This window comes from Microchirus variegatus, assembly GCF_963457635.1.
Source record: "Microchirus variegatus genome assembly, chromosome: 17".
NCBI classification, from domain to species: domain Eukaryota; kingdom Metazoa; phylum Chordata; class Actinopteri; order Pleuronectiformes; family Soleidae; genus Microchirus; species Microchirus variegatus.
The window spans coordinates 16,842,511-16,865,699 of record NC_139818.1 but is presented as its reverse complement, the minus strand read 5'-3'; the positions used below and the strand labels follow the sequence as shown (position 1 = coordinate 16,865,699).

At 40.2% G+C, this 23,189-nt stretch overlaps 1 protein-coding gene across 2 annotated transcripts; it reads left to right on the top strand.

Moving 5' to 3' along the window:
* Positions 1–839: 839 nt before the first annotated feature.
* On the top strand, positions 840–20,169 carry LOC310939240 (vesicle-fusing ATPase-like). Of its 2 annotated transcripts, XM_083903930.1 has the most exons (22): positions 840–909; positions 2,887–2,972; positions 3,153–3,249; positions 3,966–4,005; positions 4,820–4,986; positions 5,189–5,296; positions 5,427–5,502; positions 5,990–6,145; positions 8,024–8,223; positions 9,969–10,134; positions 10,224–10,298; positions 10,747–10,934; positions 11,980–12,075; positions 12,844–13,000; positions 13,137–13,270; positions 13,490–13,556; positions 13,671–13,750; positions 14,998–15,132; positions 15,256–15,369; positions 17,828–17,883; positions 18,118–18,187; positions 19,823–20,169. In XM_083903930.1, the coding sequence occupies exons 1-21, from the start codon at positions 895–897 to the stop codon at positions 18,146–18,148; spliced, it is 2,244 nt and encodes a 747-aa protein (XP_083760056.1). In that variant the 5' UTR covers positions 840–894; the 3' UTR covers positions 18,149–18,187; positions 19,823–20,169. The 2 variants fall into 2 exon arrangements, with proteins under 2 accessions (XP_083760056.1, XP_083760057.1); XM_083903931.1 differs by lacking the exons at positions 17,828–17,883; positions 18,118–18,187; positions 19,823–20,169 and adding an exon at positions 15,526–15,596.
* Positions 20,170–23,189: the final 3,020 nt, after the last annotated feature.

Below are 23,189 nucleotides of genomic sequence, written 5' to 3'. Positions count from 1 at the left end.
TTTGAAATTTCAAATTAAAAGTCTTTTTTAATTTGAAATTTCAAATTTTACTAATTTGAAATTTCAGTATACTAGTACTGGATATATCCAGCACTAGTATACTGGATATATCCAGTATACTAGTGCTGCATAAAACGTTTTCATTCTTATTCTAAACTTTTAAAATAACTCTTTTTATAGAGTTTCTCAAAGTTCAGGTCTCCAAAACACACCTGTGAGGATTTTCATTATTTTTTCGTGCCGGATGTTGATGTCCTTACAAATCAGCTTGATGGATTGAATCGAATGCAATTTACCGAAAAGCCTTTGTTGGGAGAGCGTTAAAATTCAGCGACAGACAGTTTGACTACGGAGACACAAGTGTCAGATAGCGTGACCGCAGTCTCTTTTTTCAATCAAAGGATTGAAATGTAGACGCATCATCATCAAATCACCACTTCCTTTCACCGTAGCCTTCAAAATAAGAGCCACTTTCTTACCAAAATGCCTTCTCCTAAAGGGACACGCATCATTTTCCAAATCACCAATTCCTTTCACTGTAGCCTTCAAAATAAGAGCCACTGATTCCGTCAAAAACTACTTCCTATACGTATACTTTACTATGCAATGCTTAATGTGTAGACAATGACATGTTTGTCATAACACAAAAAATGGTTTAGTGCTCGTTCTTCGAAAGGAAAGTATACATTTTGTGTTAACTTTCGTTGCAGTGGCCATTCATTCATTCATTCCACAACTGTCGTGAAAACAGGAAGTATGCGTACTTTCGCACATGCGCAGGACAAACCGGTTTTCCGGTACAGATCGGGTAGTGACAGCCATCTCTGCTCTGTCAGCAGAGCGTCATTGCTTAGGTTCACTTGAACGAGAGCGGAAAAAAAAGCAGAAAACACAATGATGAACTTTCGGGTGAGTTCATTTGAAGTGAATATTTACACTTGAACACAGCTACACCACTATTGGAAACCACAGGAAGGCTAACCCTAATGTGTAGTTAGCTTTTTGTAGCATGTAAAGTGAGCCCGCACAGGACTAGCCTGTGTAGCAGAACTACTTGTCATTCAAAACTTCGTAAGCAACCGGAAGACGAATGAAGAAGGAACCTTATGACCAGTCAGACTGTTGCTAACACGTAGTGCTACTGATTTAGCTTCAGACTAAAGCCTCTAACCACCACAATGTTTTAGCCCCGAGCTGTTATGTCGCTCAATTGTTTTCTTAGTTGTGTAAGCAGCATGCAGGAAGTGTAACCTAATAGAATTAATAAGGAAGACACAAGGGGAGTATTCACGCTCACTTTTCCACGTAGTTGCAGTGTAAACAAAGCTATGAGTTTGTTATCACAAATGAATCATGCAGCTGTTCTCAAACACAAATATGACCACTTTACACATTATTAAAAAATTAATAAAGTCGATAAATGTAAACGATTTTTGAGTACTTTACAATACATGTTAGCCCTGCGTTAAATGGACGATGGCTATAGATGCAGCTAAAGATTAGTTTCATCACTGAAATGCTAGACAACCAATCTAAAATGTAAACACAGAAATCTAGTGTGAAATATTATACAGCTACTTTATTATAACACTGCTGATAATAGGTGTGTTGACATGTTTTGTTAGGTTTAAAATTAATCCGTTTTTGATATCAATAGTCGGCTCAGTCAAAGCAGAATAAATAGCAATGAACAACATATTTTGTTTGTTTTTTTCATTTCAAAAACAGTTCCTGACATCTCGTGGTCTTCCTCAGCAGATGTAATTGAGCAACACTTGTTTTTCTTATGCATAATACTAAAATTAGGGTTTCCTTGACTGTATGGTCCTTTTACAACTGAGGCCTTTTCTGTGCCTTATTTACACTTTACATTTGAGAAATTAAATGGGAACACTTTAAGGAATGCCCTTTACACAATCCATGGTGCATGGAGAGGCATTTACAGTTTTTTCATCATTGTAAACGTAATTGTTAACTCAAGTGGATTTGTCAAATTGTTAACCCTGCTAGGAACATCTATCAAAAATAATTACTGTAGGTCAGATAAACAATAGTTGCAATGAATCATCCCATTTTCATTCTGTTGTTGTCAAACAACATTTCACTTAAATACTTTATGTAATAAGTGCAGTCCAGAGCACAGGTAGAGTTAAAACAATATTTTGTCTGTGACACCATGTATATGCTTTGCTGACAGTTTAGTATTTACACCTGTTGCCAAAATCAACATTGTAGTCTAATACAACACTAATAACTTTATATAGGTGATAAAGGATAATCTTCAGTCATTTTTGTTGTTTATAATATGTGTTTTATGCCACTGTGTCGTCATCAAAGATGTGCAGACTCTTTGCATTTAAACAAGAGCAGAATATTAATAATATAAGGAGTGCCAGACCCTTGGGGAGGCTGCAGATGGAAAGTTTTAACAGCTATACTGACTGTCTGGAGAGGCTTTATCAGTGTAAAGAGATCTCTATGGCAACATGTATGTAAGGGTGGTTTTGTGCAAATGAGCTCTCTGCTGAATGGGGGAGTCAAACCTCAGAATTGCTGACCTGTATAATAATCTGCCTTTTCACTGTACAACTGTTTGGAGGTCTACTGTAAATTGACTATAAACACTGTGCCCTTTGTAACATGTCAGCAGTGGCAGTAGATCTTGTGCTGTGCGTCCAAATGTTCATGACAGTAACTGGTTTGTTTTTTCTTCGATGAATCACATAATCACTCCATTGCAAGTACAATTAATGGAAATTAGAACTTTTTTTTAAACGTTTCATAGAATTTACTATTAGACAACACATTAGTTGCACCTCTAATTCAGATACTGTCTTTGTTCCTCATTTCACAATTTACATTTTTTTTTATTGTCGTACCCTTCAGGTTATGAAAGTGGTGCGATGCCCTACAGATGAACTGTCATTGACCAACTGTGCTGTCATCAATGAGAAGGAGCCACAGATTGAACAGTGAGTTAATTTCCTCTCATCATCTCTCATCAAATCATTACTGTCGGTAACAGAGCAATCGTGGGAAAGGTTTACACTTTTTTTGAGTGTGTTTTCTAGTTTTAACATTATTGCTTTGATTAATTGTGTTTGAAAGCTATTACATCTTGTACACAATCCATTCTCCTCATGTCCATGCAGACACGTGATTGTACGCAACTCAACCCACAAGTTTGTATTCACCTTGAGGAAGCATCCGAGTGTTACCTCTGGGGCCCTCGCCTTCAGTCTGCCACAGGTAGGGTTCACTGTTTAAGATAAAGTGTCCTCCAGAGCTCATCAAGATGGTTCAGGCTGAATGAAGTTTTTATTGTTAGACATACACAGATTGATCTGTCAACTAACACTAACTTGTCAGTTTCAGTGTGAAACACTCAAATTTTCCTTTTGCAAACATTTTAATCTGACTGATATTCTGACCTTAACATCTGAGTTGTGTTTTTGTCTGTTGATTCTTTGCATGGGCCGCTTTGTTTGTCTCAATCTGTATGTTATTGCTTTTTTCCCCCTTTTGCCTTGCCTATCTCTGCCTGCTCTCGCTCCGTCTATAAACTTGGCAGCTACAACAGCACACAGGTACTACTGTAACCTCCTCACGATGGTCTTCTTTTATGCCAGCACTTCATTTGGCAACACTGATCAACTCATGCTCAGTGTGGCATCCATGTGTATAAAAATAGTCAAGTGGTAGTCATGAATAAATGTGATTTATGTGTTTGAGCGTACGGAAGTGATGTGAAATAAGACCCAAGTTGCAGAGCAATGTTTACACCGACGTCTCCATGAAACACACGTGTTTATTTTTTAAAATGTAGTTGACCTTTGACTGATATCTTTTTTACGTCTTGAACTTTTCACTTCCTTTTTGGTGGCTCAATGGTAATCTGGTGCCTTTTTTCTATTGAAATAATTTGAAATGAAACTAAATCAATCACTTTGTTCATTTCCTTACAGCGAAAATGGGCAGGCCTTTCAATTGGACAAGAGATCGAAGGTAAACTTTATGTTTGCAGCTTGAATTTCTCAATGTTTCACATTGCCAACAATGCACATTAAACTAGATGCAGCATTAGGTGCAATGCTACTAAGCTGAGCCAAATGTTAAATTAAAACTTAATTTAACATGTCTGAATGAATGGTAGCTTGTTGAGGACGCAAAACCACAAATGAAATGAATTTCAATAGTTTATTGTTTTAAACTGAGCCCACTCAGTGCCTGATTTTTCAGAGGCTTTTATCAGAGCCTCACATGTATCTACAGGCTGCGCAGATGTCTCATCCGATCAGCCTTTTGTGGTGACGGACCGTAATATGTCAGGGCGCAATCAGCAATGCCTGACAATCATTTTCTACATTCTATGGACGATGTGAAAAACTAAAATTTGACAGACTTTAAAGGCTGCAGTCTTTGGGAATGTGTGTGGGAGGTTGTCACTGGAGACCTCCACCAAAAAAAGACCTGCTTATGATAATTAGGCTTGACATTGTTCCTTTAAAATGTAATAAAACATACTGTTTGATCCTCATAGACTGAAATGATTTTGTTTTAGTGATTTATTTGTTATATGAAGCAGCAAAACCAGAAAATATTCACGTAGTTCAGCTGTTGTGCTTCCACTAAATGGCCTCACGCATCGGTTAAATCAACTCCTTATACAGTTTTTAGGCAGCAACACAGGCAAAAGCAAGCCATGTTCTTCCAAGTACCTGTAGCCAATACAGTGTCATTTTGTCAAAGGTCTAGTGAGGGATGCTGTTGTCTAAACGCTAAACCTCACATCCCTATTTATTTTTCTTCCCACCTACAGTAACAAACTACAAGTTTGACAGGTCCAAACAGTGTATAAGCTCCATGACAGTGGAGATCGACTTCCTCCAGAAGAAAAACGTGGACAGCAATCCGTACGACTCTGACAAGATGGCCACAGAGTTTGTCCAGCACTTCAACAACCAAGCCTTCAGTGTGGGCCAGCAGGTGCTTATTATGAAGAGCCAATCTTACCACTAAAAACTAAACTGTTTGGATTCAATGTTGTATTTAATAGAATAGAAGACATTTTGACTGTCCAAGAATGTGTTCTGATGTGTTGTAAGTGTAATTTTTGATTCTACATGTCCCTATGTTGATCTTTGTGGGGAAATAAATTGTTTTCTGTCCTTATCTCCCTTTTTCCTAGCTGGTGTTTAGTTTCTTTGATAAGCTCTTTGGCTTGGTGGTAAAAGATATTGAGGTCATGGACCCCAGCATCCTAAGGGGAGAAAATACCCCTGGAAAGAAACTGGAGGTTTGTAGCATGTTCACATGTTCCCCTTCTCAACTATGCCGCACATAAATGAAGTCTGTTTGGTTTAATGAACATAATTTATTGGAACCTTGTTAATTATCATGTTTTCTGTATGCATTTCTTTCCTCAGGTTGGCATTGGTTTGTTGGTGGGAAACAGTCAAGTGATTTTTGAAAAGTCAGAGACCTCATCCATGACCCTGGTTGGTGAGTGTCATATCCATGTTTTATCATTTATTAATTCTGGCATGATCCTGGCAGATATTGGACTGGGAAAATCACTACAAACCCAACTCTTGTGTACATAAGAGTGTTTTTAACATTACATGCTGTCTTAAGCGTGATGCTCTATAAATCCACAAGGGGGCAAACTCTACACATTTTGCTTTCCTTGCTTTCCCTGGCTCATTTTCTTGTCCATCAAGTCTCAAGAGGCACCTGCTATGCAGTTTTCCTTTATATGAGGAAAAAAAGTAATATTTTCAGTTTTTCTGGACATTTTATTATACATATAAAGAAGAATGTAACTAAATATAGAATATGGTGTTGGAAAAGTACTTTTTACTTAACAGACATGTTTGAAGTTTTTAAACAGATCATCTGTATTTTAGAGGGAAAAGGACACATTTCTTTTGATTTACACCTTTACATATAAGATGATGTATTTATTATTTTGCTTTTCGCTCCCCCTCAGGGAAAGCCAAGACAAGAGGGTCTCGTCAGTCCATCATCAACCCGGACTGGAATTTTGAGAAGATGGGAATTGGTGGCCTTGACAAAGAGTTCTCTGCCATATTCCGAAGAGCCTTTGCCTCTCGAGTCTTCCCTCCTGATATTGTTGAACAGATGGGTGAGTTATTTTTTTTCCCCATATATCTTGCCATCACTTTTTTTCCCCACATTTTGTACAATTTGATCACAATGTCATGTGATTGTATGTATAATGAATATATTTTCATGGTCACACTTTTATCTATGGCTGTCTTAAGTCAATGATTTGCACATTCTGTGTTTTAGCAAATAAAACTATCATCATATTTTCCATTTTATATGTTGGAATTGAAATAAGAGACATGCTAAATGTAGAAAAAAAGTGTATTGTTCCTGCAGTCAGTAACAAATAAGAGTTTCCATCAGGATGAACAGATTAGTATCATCTGCCACAGATGATCACTGTTTTTACTTATTGTTCAGTTTGTGATTAATCCTCAGATCAACATTATGGCAAACCAAACATTAATAATTCCTCTGAGAATCGAATCAATGCCTGAATCAGCAATGCTTAGAAATCGGTAAGTGACAGGCAAGAGAGAGCGTTCTTCTGTGGTCCCTCGACCGTGACTAAAAACTCTGGCATCCTCTGACAGTGATCCCTGCACACACTCATTAATAGGTCTTTGACAGCTGTCAGATTACGATGATTCACTCTTCAAAGAGCAGCAGTTCGTTCTAATGAAAGCCATCAGCTCGTTCTCGCTGTGACTCAATCGCAAAAACCTCCTTTCTCATACGCATGTGCTCACAATCACATCAGCCCTAATCCTCTCGCTTCTAGATGGAGAAGTCTTGTGAAAACCTGTTGAAACAACATTTGTGCTTGGCAAATGCACACTTAACATTAATTTGGCACTCAGAGACACTCCGTGCCCATAGTGCTCAGGGCCTGTGGCAGTGTCCACTGCAGCAGTGTGTGAGCTGACATTTAACTGGGTGGTTGTGTGTGCAGGAGTTGGCCTTTTGCTGTGGCCAGCTGGTGGCTGTAATGAGATGGTATGCCTCGATAGAGCATCCAGCTAAAGGTAAAGCTGTAATTGGCAGGCACAGGGAGCGCAGGTGCTGAGTGACAGAGAGATGTGGTGTGTATGTGTAGACCACGTATTTTGTGTGTGTGTGTGTGTGTGTGTTCAACCAAAAGTTTGAAAGTTTCACCTTGTCTCCCCTTTGCTCCCAGAGAGGTGAAGCAGACAGACAGAAGCTTCAGTGCTTTCACTCCCAAACCCCAACACAAACACACATCACAAGCCTTTCCCTTCTTTTCACTACCCCCCACCTGTCATCCTGACTGCTTTTCCTTCAGCAGGCCCAAATGGCAGCTCAGATGGTTATCTGGGGCCTCTCATTTAGTCTGGGCTAAATGTCATTAGGCAGGTGCAAAAGGCCATTAAAAGACCCGCACTGTAAACTTGGTTGAGTGGAGAGCTCTCGGTTCACACACTTGATCTTTATGAAAAAGGAATTAAACTAAGGAAATCAGAATTGCTGTGATGGGAACTGTTATAGGCCTGTCGTCATTCATTCTCCTGACATCTGCATGTGGACAGCTTAAATACAGCTGGATTTTGTTGCGTTGGCTACAACATTTTCCCAACTGTATTATAGTCATGATGAAAACACTTTTTAACTTTGTTTAATGTGATCTTTGTTGCATTCATGTTTCTCTGCAGCAAACAATACACTTAAAACAGCAACCTTGTGATGTTACAAACACACTGATTCTTTCACATTGAACTGTTATGGCAAAGGGAAAAAATATGTTTTTTATCCTTATGTGATATGAAATGCATACCTTAAAGTTGAACTTTCTTTGCTTCATGGGTCACCACAGTAACTCCTGTAAAACAAATTGAGCTGTAAGATATACACAATTGGTCTATTTATTGAAGTTTCTCGCAGCATGTGCTTGCTTTAACAGCAGTCCCCCTCTCCCTGGTTGTGTGTCTGTCTCCAGGCTGTAAGCACGTGAAGGGAATCCTGCTGTACGGACCCCCGGGCTGCGGTAAAACCCTGATGGCGCGACAGATTGGAAAGATGCTCAAGGCCCGGGAGCCAAAGATCGTCAACGGCCCCGAGATTCTCAACAAATACGTCGGGGAGTCTGAGGCTAACATCAGGAAGCTTTTTGCAGACGCTGAGGACGAACAGAAGAGGGTGAGGACAAGACTCATTATAGTATATACACTACCGTTCAAAAGTTTGGGGTCACCTATAAATTGTTTTCCATTAAAACTCACACTTTTATTCATCAAAAGCGTTGCAAAATGAATACAAAATATAGTGAAGACATTAACAAGATTAGAAATGATGATTTTTGCCCTTCCAACTTTGCTATCGTCAAAGAACCAGCAAAACAGTTGTCAGCTGTGCTAACATAATTGCACAATGGTTTTCAAGGGTTTTCTAATCATCCAATAGCCTTCTAACGCGATTAGCAAACACAATGTACCATTAGAACACTGGAGAGACTGGAAATGCACCTATGTACATATTCCATTAAAAACCAGATGTTTGCAGCTAGAATAGTCGTTTACCACATTAACAATGTATCAAGTGTATTTATGATTCATTTAATGTTCTATTCATTGAAAAAAAGTGCTTTTCCTTTAAAAATAAGGACATTTCGAAGTGACCCCAAACTTTTGAAGTTCTAGTGCACAAAAAAAAGGTGCCGCTGCTTGTGGCAATTGTTTAAAGCATGGTTAAAATCTCTAAGCCACATTAAAAATGAAAGTCTTACACACAGCGCTGTTGTTGACATAAGAGTTTGTGTTATTAGAGTTTCCAGTATTCTCCCTTTTGTGCTACAACTTGGCTCAACTTATTATCTACACATGAGATCAAAACCAATATCAAGTCTGTACTTGGTGAGCAGTTTTCTGCCATTGTCCCAAAGAAAAAAAATCTAATTTCTCCAGGAGTGGAGAGATCTGCCCTTTAACTACACATAGTTGTAATAGCTACACAACTAGTACATAAACCCAGCAGTGTGATGGTTGGTTTGGATGGTGAGACACTAACGTCGAGCCTCACTCTTCACCACCTAATGAGGGGCTGGTTTGTCTTTGACCTCCTATTAGACCTCCCTACACACAAATGCACACACACTCACTCAGACTCTATCCATTGTGTAATAAGGACAGCTCCACACCTGCCTTAAATGCTACGTCTCAGGCTGACAGGACTGTAGATGGAATGATAACCCCCCAGCCTGCAGCTCTCTTACTTTCCATCTGTCTCTCCAGTGAGGGTCACTCGGCAAAGATTTTCAACTTGGTATTCAGATGCCACACAATAGATTCGAACAGTGTTTTGATTTCATGTGTCAAATTTAATTTCTTTATAATTGTGTGAGAGGATGGATGCACAAACCGATCCCATCTGGACTGAATGGGACCCAACAGGTTGGGCCACGTTTGAACAAAAATCCGAAAATGATTGGGTTGGGTTCAGTCGCATCAATTGACATTGTAAAGAGTAAAATAGGGTGGATCGAAATTGGTTTTTTTTTAATTGCTGTATTAAAAATATACTGATAATAGTTAATAAAAAGACATGTAATGACAGCAGCACAGCTATTAAAGCTGTCTGTTGTCGATGCATTTCTTTTCCTCTGCAACAATCGCAAGATAAACCACAACGGTTGGATTGTGTGAATAGTTATCAGTGGTTACATGTCAACAAGAGCTAATAACGTGTCAGAATACTGCACCGTATCCTTTCTCAGGTCTTCTTAAAAAGTAATTTTAGTGTGCCATGTTTTGGTTCGGGTTCATGGATGTGAAATCAAACATGTGAAGCTACAGTCAGAAGTCAATAAACTGGTATTATATACTGTATGTATATAAATAATCGTATATACATTTATCACCTTTGTCCTCCTCTTCTCTGCTGAACAGCTCGGTGCCAACAGCGGCCTTCACATCATCATCTTCGATGAGATCGATGCCATCTGTAAACAGCGTGGCAGCATGGCAGGCAGCACTGGAGTCCATGACACCGTCGTCAACCAGTTGCTGTCGAAAATTGATGGAGTGGAGCAGCTCAACAACATCCTGGTCATAGGTGCTCAAACTGCACGCTCACACAAAGACACAGTGATGTCATGCTGCAGCATCTGCTTTTAACCATGTGTCCATCTGTCACTGCCTCAGGTATGACCAACAGGCCGGACCTGATCGATGAGGCTTTGTTGAGGCCAGGAAGACTGGAGGTTAAGATGGAGATTGGTTAGTTTTAACCCTACTCATAATTTTAACTCTGCAATGGCAATGGAATTAAAGCTAATGCAATGATACTAAATGCTGAACATTTTCCTTCAATTGTGGATGTTTTTTAAGATTTAAGTAGGCAGGAAGAGAGACACTGATAGATTAATACCAATGTAACAATCAAATGGAAGTTGCTTTTGCTAAAGCAGTAGGTGTTTGTTTGATTTACTTACTGTTTTACTGAAAATGTGTCGTAGAAATGTTCTTAAATTTGGAACCTCGTTAAGTAAACATTTAGCACACGTACTTGCTCAGTTGTTTAGTTCAGCAACTCGTTGGATGCTTAGAATTTGACTTGTACACACACAATTCATAACTTGTCGTCAAAACTTCCCTCAATGACGATACATTTCTGTTATTATTATTTATATTATATTATTATTTAATATGTTTATTTTCATGTCAGGGTTACCGGATGAAAAGGGTCGCATTCAGATCCTCAACATCCACACAGCGAAGATGCGTCAGCACGACCTGCTGACCAGTGATGTGGACATCAAGGAGCTGGCTGTGGAGACAAAGAACTACAGTGGTGCTGAACTGGAGGGTCTGGTCAGAGCTGCACAGTCCACTGCTATGAACAGACACATAAAGGTTAGAAGAGACATTTAAGGAATTCTGTGTTGTTGTTTTATTCATAATTAAAGCTACAGTGATGATGTTGATTTATCCTTCATCTGAAAATGGACTCTGTCAAGCATTACTATCAGACCTGACTCGGGGGAACGCTTGTGTGTATACACCTGCAGTGCAGGGGCTGAACGACTGGGTTTCTGAATTAGAATTCTGAAACTTGTTGTATAACCTCACCAACTTCTTTTAGCTGCAGTGCAGAACTATTGCCCAGCAACAGTAGATGTAAACAACACTATACTGAGTAACACAGTCATGTGGAGATTGTGAGGCTTAGTCAGCATTGTGTGCACTCACCTCAGACATTTGTTTGTAATTAAAATTTGTGCACTGTACCTTGAACGTCTGATTTGCCTTCTACGGCCTTTTAGAGCCAATTGTCTTTAGGTCTCTCCCCACGAAAACTAGTCTCGATAAAACTGCTAAAGTTTTAATCTTTTCGGAATTTTTTCCCCACGGAAACTGTGTTGTTTAAAGTGTAGGCCACACACATATAACTCTGCATAGTGCCAGTTTACTGCAGCCTCCCAGGTGAGAAACTTTAAGGAGGAAAACCCTGTGTGCGTGACTGCACACATCACTCAAGTGTTTTATCAGGTGCACAGACTTAAATGTACAAAACTCTGCAGGACACATGGATAAGGTGAAGTTCTCATCTGTTATGTGCTCTGCCCCAACACACACACACGCAGAGCAGCCAATATTGTAGGGTGATGATAAATAACAGACAAGGGCCTTACACATGTCTGATGGCTGTGACGTTTTTCTTCACTCCTCTGAGCACTTACTCTCCCCTGTCTCCTCTCTCTGTGTGACCTTTCCTGCTCTGAGGGAGCACATTGTCTCCTGACACATTGTGCAATCTAAATGCGCAATAGTTCATGTAATGGGTTTCTCTCGTTGGGGCATCGAGTTCATCCAGGACCGAAGAGAAACTCACAATATTATTTTTGTCGTGTAATGTTTTGTGTGTGTGTGTTTTTATATTTATATTTGTTTGTTGTAGGCCAGCAACACTGTGGAGGTAAACATTGAGACGGCAGAGAAGCTGCAGGTCAGCCGACTCGATTTCTTGGCCTCGCTGAATAACGACATCAAACCTGTAAGTTTGCCCTTTCCAATTCTCATTTTCCTTTTCTGTGTCAAATAGATTTTGCACTCAAAAATGTCACATAAAATCATGGTTATAAGTCTCTATTCCAACATATATCCTCTTTTACCACAGGGTGTCCATTAAAAAGTCTTCAATTCGTGTTTCTAAAAATTTTAGAAACACGAATTGAAGACTTTTTAAGGCCTTAAAATGTCTAAAATTAATTTTTCGGGGCAGGACTATTTAATGTTATATTTATTTTCATTTTCACGCGGGACTTCCAGAAGGAGATATACTTGCAGTTAAACTGCACTTGCTATTGAACAACTGAGCACCGAGTATCACTTTATGTTCAATAAACAAACAAAAAATAAACTTGAATGAGTCTCATTGAATGGCACATGCTATGCCTGGGTTGTAATCGCCTATATTTATAGTGTTTTTCAGTCTTAAATTTAATTCAAGGTGGCATTAAAAATGTCTTAAAAAATCTTAAATTTGACAAATTTGACACCCTCTACTTGCAACCGGTCGTGACATCATCAACAGCGTCATTCTGAGTTCTTTAACCAGCACTTGATGAACGCTACCAGCTGGCAGTCACTATTTGCCTTTAAAGGGGAAGGGCATTTACAAAGGTGAAGTCATTTTCTATTGAAGAAGAAGGCCTAAAAGCAGTGATTTTCACATAGATATCCATGTCCATCGCAGAAAGAACTGATGTAGGTAAAGAAAGAGCATGATAGACTGTTACAGTACAGTATTTATTTTCTCTAGGCGTTTGGTACAAACCAAGAGGACTATGCCAGCTACATCATGAATGGTATCATTCGCTGGGGCGACCCGGTGTCTGCAGTGTTGGAGGACGGGGAGCTGCTGGTTCAGCAAACAAAAAATAGCGACCGGACACCGCTCGTCTCTGTTCTTCTGGAAGGTACAACACAAACATCAATTTACACACTAACACAAGGACAAACATGTAGCGATAAAACGTAGTAGCTAGTAGTAGTGAAGGACCATTTGATGCACCAAATAATTTGGTCCACTTTTTGTTTGCTCACCTCCCTCAGGTCCACCTAACAGTGGTAAAACAGCATTGGCAGCTAAGATTTCAGAAGACTCCCAGTTCCCTTTTATCAAGATCTGTTCCCCGGACAAAATGATTGGGCACTCGGAGATCGCTAAATGCCAAGCCATCAAAAAGGTAACACTCTTTAAATAGTAGTATTATTGTCATTATGTGCTTTCAAAAGAAAGACAATACAAACAAATAAGAAAATAGAAAAACATTTGAAAGTCTATATTATAGTGTGGGAAGATGATGTGTGGGATTTCATGTGGTTTAAGCTCTGCTGTTGTTTCTCATTTTGTGAACAGTCGCTCTTTGATTCAGACCTAACGCTGTTTTTTTTTTTGGTGATAGATATTTGAAGATGCCTATAAATCCCAGTTGAGCTGTGTGGTCGTGGATGACATTGAACGCTTGTTGGGTAAGACTCCAGTTTTTAATGACAACAATACACTTGACTTGAATTCATTTTCTAACTGAAGTTTATTAATCCAGACAGAAAATAATTAATTTACTGAATAAAATCTGTCATCAGACTTTGTCCCAGTCGGCCCTCGTTTCTCCAACCTGGTGTTACAAGCTTTGCTGGTGTTGCTGAAGAAACCTCCTCCAAAGGTAACAAAGCCTTTGTATTGGTATTAATTTGTAACAAACTCACTGTGTTGCTAGTCTTGAAGTAGCAGAAAGAGGGCAGCAGATCTTATGGATGCCAATACAAAGTTTACTGAGGAATTGTTGGAGGTCTTTGGCTGCGACTGGCATGTGTGAGTGTACGGTTATTAGCCAGTGTTTTGGCCCGGGCCTGTTGTGCTCACAGTGAATGGTGGTGGTAGAGACCCATTTCTCATAGTTTCTTTGGTTGTAGCTTGTGTGTGTCTGTTGTTGATGGGTGTGTGAATGAGAGTATAGCCCTACTATATGGCTGCATGTGCATGAGAAGTGGCGCGGGGCCTGGTGTTGAATGCCTGGCTGCAGTGCTCCTCTGGGGTTGTAAAGCGCTGGGCTCAGCGGGGAGCCTGGGGCCAGGGGAGGCCAGGGGGACACGGAGGAGAATGAGCTCTGTGAGAGAGCCAGGACCTGGCAGCACCACCGCCTGTGTGGCACCTCATCTGCATGCAGCATCACAACCCCCATCGCCATGGGGGGGCAACCAGCAGCCATAATCCCCCTGTCTACTCGCCACTCCTCTGCCTCTCTCCGCCTCCGTCGTCTTCTCCTGGTCCAGCTCATCAGCTTAGTGGAGCTACAGTTCTTTCGTCTCTGTTCATATTTGCCTTCTCTTCTGTTTAGTGTTTCATCTGTTTCCCTCTCTGCAGTTCCCTTCTTTTATCTATGTTCTGTTCACTGTGTTCACAGAGAATCCATAACCAAAAGTTTTCATCCATTGCACATTAGACAATAATTGTAGTGGTATAAGACAGGAAACAACGAAAGAACACATAACTTTTCAGGATGGTTTTCACCTGCTACTTTTAATTCATTTTTAAGATTGAAAATATATATCATCGTCTTATTATCAGTAATGCGCCAACGTTTAATCACAGCAATATTGTTCCAGCTTGTTGTAAGTCTTGAGTTAGGTTTTGTTTTCTAAAACAGTTGCATGTCAGCTATGTTCTATAATTGTCTATAATCAAGTGGTTACGTGAGTCAAATGCTCATCCAATAATCATACTAATCATACAACAAACTGCGTTCTTCATTATGATCGAGAGACGCTATTCTTTGTTTGCTTTGTAACGTTGTAAATCAGAGGTTGCTCTTTGGTTTGGGTCAGTGTTTCACCACAAGAACAGTGTTTCTGGTGTTAACTTTAGGTGCTGACACACTAAATGGATCAATCACGTCTGCCTCCGTTTCAGGGTCGTAAGCTGCTGATCATCGGCACCACGAGTCGAAAAGACGTCCTCCAGGAAATGGAGATGTTGGATGCTTTCAGCACCACGATCCACATCCCCAACATCTCCAGGGGAGAACAGTTGATTGAGGCTTTGGAGGTAACGGACTCCAAAGGACTGTATGCAAATGGGAATGGAAAATGGAACAAAAGGATTTTATTAATGTCCATATGCAGATTGGTACATGTGTTAATTAACTCTCTTTTTGTCCTGTCCCCACAGCTGCTGGGCAGTTTCCAGGAGAACGAGCGGGCCATGATCGCAAAGGCTGTCATGGACAAAAACCTGTGGATTGGGATTAAAAAATTGCTAATGCTGATTGAAATGGCTGCACAGGTGAGAATGAGACACTTCCTTGACTTGATTTACATATTCTTAGCCTGTTAGCACAGTAGCCACTGAGTTCCACTCAGTTCACCAAACTATAACATCTTGAAACACACACATTCCGAAATTGGTCGAGCTTGCTCTGTGTTATTGTTTTTCTAACAGTGAGCTCTGAGCAGACTGTTCCTCCTCTTTCTCTACATCTGACCATCAATCTCAGCAGTCATCGCACACACAAAAAAACCCTGTCGTATATCAACTGGAATGAAAAACCGTGTGGCTTTGCCGATGATTTGTTGAACCTCCCAAGATCCAATACATTTCCCGTTCACAAACCATTCTCCAACAACTGTTGCAATCCAACACATTCATAGTTGAGGAAACCATTTTCTCCTGGACTTTCCAAGTCACATTGTAATGTTCTGAGTTTCAGGGAAGGAACTCATAAGAGCAGTCATATGCACTTCATGGTTTTCGGTTAACCTACATGTTAGATCATGGGCCAATAGATGTGGTAGGCTACAAGAAAAACTCATCCATCTACTGAAATGAAAGTGAAAACATCCTCTAGCAACTCACAGCACGTTCTTGGCGTCTTCTCAATGTGCCAGATTGGGGGGCTATGTATAGAAATCACGTTTTTGTGGTTTGGCTGAGGAGATAAAGATAGATGAAATCAGTCACTTCAGTGTCTGTGGTACCACATTTAAATGATTAAATTAATAAAGAGATGATCACATTCTTAGGAATTGTTGTGTCGTAAGTGGTAAGGATGACTAAACCGTCACAGAGTTGTGTCATAAGGACTCCTCCCCTCCTCTCTTCTTCTTGTACACTACTGTTCAAAAGTTTGGGGTCACTTAGAAATGTCCTTATTTTTGAAGGAAAAGCACTTAATACTTATGAATCAGAAATACACTCTATACATTGTTAATGTGGTAAACGACTATTCTATCTGCAAACGTCTGTTTTTTAATGGAATATGTCCATAGGTGTATAGAGGCCCATTTCCAGCAACCATCTCTCCAGTGTTCTAATGGTACATTGTGTTTGCTAATCGCGTTAGAAGGCTATTGGATGATTAGAAAACCCTTGGGCAATGATGTTAGCACAGCTGAAAACAGTTTTGCTGGTTCACAATAATTTTAATAAGCCCTGTTTCCTGAATGAGAGGTCGGGCCCACCTTATTTTAGTCAGGACATTGAAGAGCCATAATTTCACAGAGCAAAGTTCAGATTGTGGTCAACCATTGAGCAAAAAAATGCTAATTTGACTGAAGTGTTAGCAAGGGTTTTAAAGCAAGTCAATGGCGATGGTATTTCTTCAGTGTTGTCCAGCTTTCTTTTCCTTTCTTGGTTTGTTATTGTTTAAAAAGTTCAAATATGTGTCAGAAATTCACCAAAGTTGAGTTTGAACTCGAGCCCTAAACCAAATTTGTTTAGGCCTCTCGAGCAAATCCACTGATCACAGCGATTCCACTGAAATGAACCCAGGTACTTGCAAAATGCACTGGTTGTAAATGTGACCAGACGTTTAGCTTTTTAACGTCCTCTGCGACTTTGTAAATGTACAAAACCAGTCTGCTGTGGTTTGGCCGCATATTAAGATGTCAAAAGCATAAATCCTTGTTCTTCCAAACTGGACATCCCAAATTGTATTTCATTGCCTTGCCGATGCCGGTATATAAACCAACAAGCTCCGGCAAACACACGCCCCTATGCTGCTTAAATGCTTTTTCCAGAGTGAACGTGGCCTTAAAGTCAGGATATCTCGGGTTTTAGTTTTTAATCCGTTTCCCTCAAATCCCCCAAAATCCGTGGACGTGTTGTAAAAACTGATCCAAACATCCTTTCATTCACTGCAGCTTGTTTTTCCTTTTCTGTCCATCTCAGAAGTCAGCTCCACTGGCTTCCAGGTGTTTGGTTACTTGACTAAGCAGGTAGCAGACTTGCAGCAGTGAAATCTCATTGGTTGGCTGCTGTTAATTTCTCCCCTCGACTCTCTGTGGTATGTTGATAATGTGCGCAGCGTGTTTGTCGAGGCTGGATGCTTTGTAATTGCTGTGGTATGCACAAATGCAGCCATGTTCTACACCCTGTAGCCCCCACACGCCACAATCCCGCACTCCATCACGAGCCTGAAGAAGTATGAACCCGGGTTTGCCGAGACATGCTACAAACAGCCGCACACGGAGAGGCACATGCACTTTGGTAGTTAGTCTTTGGCTCGCTCTTTATCTTCTCTCGTCTCATTCCAGTGTTTCTGACTGCTCTCATGTCTTAATTCTAGTAGCTACAGGCAACTCCAGACACACTGTAAAGTCATTGCATAGGCGGCCATTCATTTGACTTCCTCTCCTTTTGTTCTGACACTTTTTCAAAAACGTGTTCGGGAACAAAAAGTTATGATTATTATTAATTAATTAATTATTAATTATTATAATTTACGTATCTCGTCTTTTTTTAGATGGATCGTGACCACAGAGTGAGCAAGTTCCTGAGTCTGTTGAGAGACGAAGGAGGGTAAGTATTTTTTTTTTTTCGATCTTTGTTTCAAACTCCAGCAAAATGGAGTCCAGTGGTGACACTGAACACTCACGTTACAGTATGTACACATCTGTCACTTTAGGAGCAAAGAAAGAATGAAAAACCTAGTAAAAACCCACTCAATGTTTACATTAGGTCATTGTAGCAAGTGTGATTAATAATAGACAGTTTGTGTTTTGTGTGTGTTTTTTTTTTCCCCCTTCCCCACAGACTGGGTTCTGATAAGTTTGTGGCGATATAGACTTGGAGGAGCCACAGTGAAAAGAGGCATCCTTCAGTGGTAAGGCCTGCACCAGGCGACGTGTTACATGTCCACCATTTTCTGGTTGGCAATATGAGGGGGAGACTGTAGTGTTGATATCTGTTAAGTGTTAAGTCTGCTCGAGCAATGTGTCCACTTAGAGCAAGAAAGTTTATGTTTATCATGTTGTCAGGGAGAAATCTGTTTTTAAAAAGACTGCTCATAAATAGTATTGTATCCCAAACAGAGATTCAGACTTCAGCTAAAGTCAAACTTAAAGGTCTGGTGTGGAGGCTTTATTGGTAGCAACTGAATATACGACACATAAGGATGAGTATAATCGCGTTAAAATTCTAATAAGAGGAATAAATAAGCCTTTTATCTGTATTTTAGGTAAAGGCCTTAACTGACAAATCAGCCAGAGCATGTGTCACATGTTAAAGAAGTAGGAAATGAAGAATGACATAAGAGCTTTTTGTCAAATTAATTGTCAACTATTTTGATAATTGATTAATCAGTTAGAAGCTTTTTCATTATTAAAACAAGATTTCTGATTGGTAACATCCTCTGTCCTTAGACCTTCTTACCCTGGTCGTAGGTCTAAGGACAGAGGATGTTACCAACCCTGTGAAGTCCCGTGAGACAAACTATGTTATTATGAATATTTTTCTTGGTTTCTTTGCTCCACATAACAAAGAAATCATTAAAACTGAGTCATTTTGGTTTGTGGACCAAACAAGACATTCGAGAACATAGTCATTTCCAGGTTTGACAAACACTGATCAACGTTTTTTTTTTTTTACATTTTCTGACATTTTATGGACCAAACAAAAGTAATTGTTAGTTGCAGCTCTAAATGACATTCTTACTGGTTTGCGAAGGCCACCGTAGTTCCATTATCCAGTCTGGTGTCTCTGTTTCTCGCACACTGGACCTTTAAGTGAGGAGGTCCTTGCACCTTCCACAGCTTTGAGCTCACTCTTGTATTGGTGCTCAATATTCAACACAATAACAAACTGGTTTTGTGCAAACTCACCATTTTATCCATCTCAGTGTTTTTGTTTTTGCAGAGTCAGTAAAATGTGCAGTATTACCCTGCTGGAGCATGCACTCACATCACTTGCAAAGACCGTAATCCTCCCCCCCCCCCTTCCTTGTGTCAAACTCTGCATTAATCTCACGCGTAAATATGACGAGTCGGTCAATATTTACACAGAATGAAAACTAGAATGGTTCTTTTGTGTTTCCTTTGGTTTTTTTCAGTAGCTTTGCCATATCACTAATCCATTCATCACAGCGTCTTAAGACAAACTAATGCAACATTTTTGCTAACTTTTGAGAATAACACCGCCTATCGTTGATTTTTTTAAAATAGAATACTCCTCCTTCTGTATGTTAGAGGTGCCAGAATGTTAACAGTGACTCTCAGGACACTTATTGTGGTGCTATTGTCGAAAATAGATTTAAAATAAAGAAGCAACTCTTTATTTTCCTCATTCTCTGACTTGTTGTTGCCCTAAGTCTGCTCTAAAACGTCGCATTATCTCGTTGCCTCAGTGATTTATGGTATAGTTGTGCCTAAAAATAGGTCAGCGAGACAGGTGCTCTCTTGTGGCAGCACGTCTCCTTCGCCTGTCTGTCTCCTCTCACTTTTATTTGTCTCTCTTCACTCAGTTGCTGAGGAACTGTATGAAGGAGGAAGCGAGCGAGAGATGGATAGATTCCAGCTCTCTCTCTTTGCATTTCCATCCCCGGAGCTGTGTGTGTACCTGTAACAACCCAGGCAGCCTCCTCCTCCACCTCCTCCAGCAACGTGTGAACGTGTAAAATAAGAGAATTAAGTTGGTTTTCTGTATATATTGCATTTCTATTATGCTTGGACTTGGTTGTGATTTTATACATTTAAAAAAAAAAAAGAGTGAAGGACAGAAGATGAATTCCATTGGGAAGTAGACGTGCATGCAAAAAAACACTAATGATGATGATGCTGTTCACGGTTTATATCGGCCTCGTATTTTTGTGTGCACACATTTCTTTATCTAATCATTCCAGGTCATGGTGGCTGCTCAACTCTGAGATCTGACGTTGTTCTAATCATTTGTACTTGTTTATGTCTTTTTATTTTATGAATAAATTAAGTACTACTATCAAGAAACTCACTCGTATATGAATTTATTATGCATTCAATGACCACTCGACAGGATCTCCGTAAAATCAGAAATACTGTTCTACTATACCAGAGTATGTGATCAGAATGGAGCGGCCCATATTTGACCAGAGTGCGTAGAAAATTAAACCATAATAGCCAACTTTCAGCCTATTTACGCCACTGTATTTTACCGTTTATAGGCTGAGTCATGTTTGGGCGGTTTATTTCTTCTTTTTGGAAAAAGAACATTTGTTGCACAGTTGAAGATGTATGTATCTATAATGACTCGAGACAAATGTGCGTTGTTAACCGTGTCATAGTTCATAAATGGTCTAAAATGACTATCAGTATTGGTGGACACAAAAAGTGGTATCATCCTATCCCTGTTTTATATGCTACATGTGAAAATTGTGTCGCTCATAAATATCTGTAGCCACTTGTGCATGAAAGGATATTTTTCTGTCGCAGATTCCATGAACGGACTAACCCCCCCGCCTTCCGCCTTATGTCATCTGAGATTGGCACCAACGCCCCCCCGTGACCCTCATGTGGAGGATAAAGCGGTAGAAAATGAGTGAGCGAGTCAAAGTATGACGCAGTGAGTCTCTCTTAGCAAATGTAACGTTTCAGCTTTTTGCCCTCCGCCAATGAGGTATATGTTTTCGCCAGAGTTTGTTTGTCTGTCTGTCTGTTAGCAACATAACTCGAAGTCAGGGACAGATTTGGATGAAATTTGGAGGAAATATCCGCAATGGGACCAGGAACAAGTGATTCAATTTTGGGCGTGATCCGTGGGGGCGGGGGGGTGTTCGAGCTTGCCTTGGCGGAGGTATGCGCTCTCTGAGTGCTTTTCTAGTTGTAAGTCTATCTTCTTAAACAAGTGGGATCTGTCGCGTTTAACAAATGCTACTCAAACAGGAGCAAATGTACATTATTTTGAGGAAAGGATGAATTGTAATAAGTACACACAATTTCTGAATGTGTGTACTTATGTGTTATCACCTGTAGTTGTGAGGCAGGACCTCATTTCTGGTTAAGGAACTGGTTGAGTTTTGGGCTAAGATTTGAATTGTGGTCAGGTTAACGTTAGGGAAATTAGACAATAATTGGGACATTGCCTTGTTTGGATTCGTCAGTGCAGTGTCCAAGAAGAATAACTGTGTTTTATTAGAATAACACTGGTGGGTGTATGCATGGCGTGTATGTAAGGAAAAAGTACAAGACAGCAGTTTTTGTTCTTCAAATATATAATCTTAGCTCAGTCATACAGATATATACATTGTATAATAAATAATATTTATAAAAACATAACATTTACGATTATAAAATAAAAAGGAAATTATTCACTTTAAAACATTTGTACAAAACTTTGGATATAGCGGGGGGACGGGGAGGCGGTGGGGGAACTGAACACAGAAAAGTAGGCCCAGGCAGGGAAGACGTGTGTGGAAGAGGATGAAAAATGCTGAGCTACATCAGCCTACAGGAGGACAGCCTATACACACTACTGTGTAACTTGTAGTCTTGCTGTTGTTGTTGAGTATAATTTATAGGAAGTAGGCGGGACTGTCGGAACATGTGTCGAAACCTCGAGAGCCAGCCTGTCCGTCCATCCGTCCGTCCACTTCTGTGTCACTAGCAGCCGTCATGTGCTCACACACACACACACACACACATTCACATCTTGCACAACTGTCTTCAGCGTTTTAAGTGTTTTCCAAGAATCAGGAGTCGACACAATCCTCCCCCCCCCCCCCCACAAAAAAAAAACTATTTTCCTGAAGCATTTTAGCAATGAACCCTTGTTAAAAATGATCCGACGGGCAACACCGGGCTAACATCTGTGCCTCTTAAAGGATAATTCTTCCAGTAACTCCAAAACAAAGTGAGGCAGGGTTGTTTTGGGGGTGCACTGACAAGAACACGAGTTCATAAATCAGGCTGCTGTAAAAAAAAAAAAAAAAAAAAGCCTCACATGTCTAACTGAGGGAAAATATGGAGAGAATGAAGGAAGGAAGGAAGGATGTGGAAGCCAATCTGAATCTGGTCTGCATTCTGGTTTCCACATGTCATCACATGTCCCCCTTACTTGTTTTTTAGTACAGTGATTTAAAAAAAAAAAAAAGAAGAGAAAAGGTATTTTGCTCACTTTAAACCAGTATTAATATGAAGTGTGCCAAGGCTTGACTCATGTCCGATGCATAAATCCACAAAACAACCATAAATGCTCTTCTCGCGTGTGTTTACTGGTCGACTCTGCCCAATATTAGGTCTTTCTGTTGCATCGTGAGCAGTTACAGGTTGACCGTGCCTGATCGCAGCAGCAGCAGCAGCAGAGTTGTCATTCACAAGAACTGCTAACATGTAATGAAAAAGGAATTTTGCTCGCACAAACAATATAATATGCAGAATGATTTTTTACCACCTGGAATTGTGTGAAACTGAATAGTGCATACATATACATGTGTAGGGTTGTTGTGGAATGAGCATGTGGTTCACACACACATGCTCCCTCCTGCATACCTCCACTCCCAGCCCACTGGTAATATTTCAGAAATGCAGGCATATAAAATCAGGCTGTAGCATATATCTTCCAGGCTTCCCGGTCGACTGGTGCAGCAGAGTCGGATCAGCAGGGAGGAGCAAAACTGAGGATTTCATCAGCTCAGTAGTTTCAGTTCAGTTCAGTTCAGTTCAGTTCAGTTCAGTAGTCACGAAGCGATGGTTTGGGGTGGAGGGAGGGAGTGAGTGAGGGAGGGGGGGGGGGTCTGCCGATGTGTTCAGTATCACTTATGGCGAAGTGACGGTTTAGAGGTTGGTTTAGTTTATAAAAAAACAAATAAAAAAGGTAAACCAGCCAAATTGGCCGGGGAAGTGAGGTGTTAGTCAGAA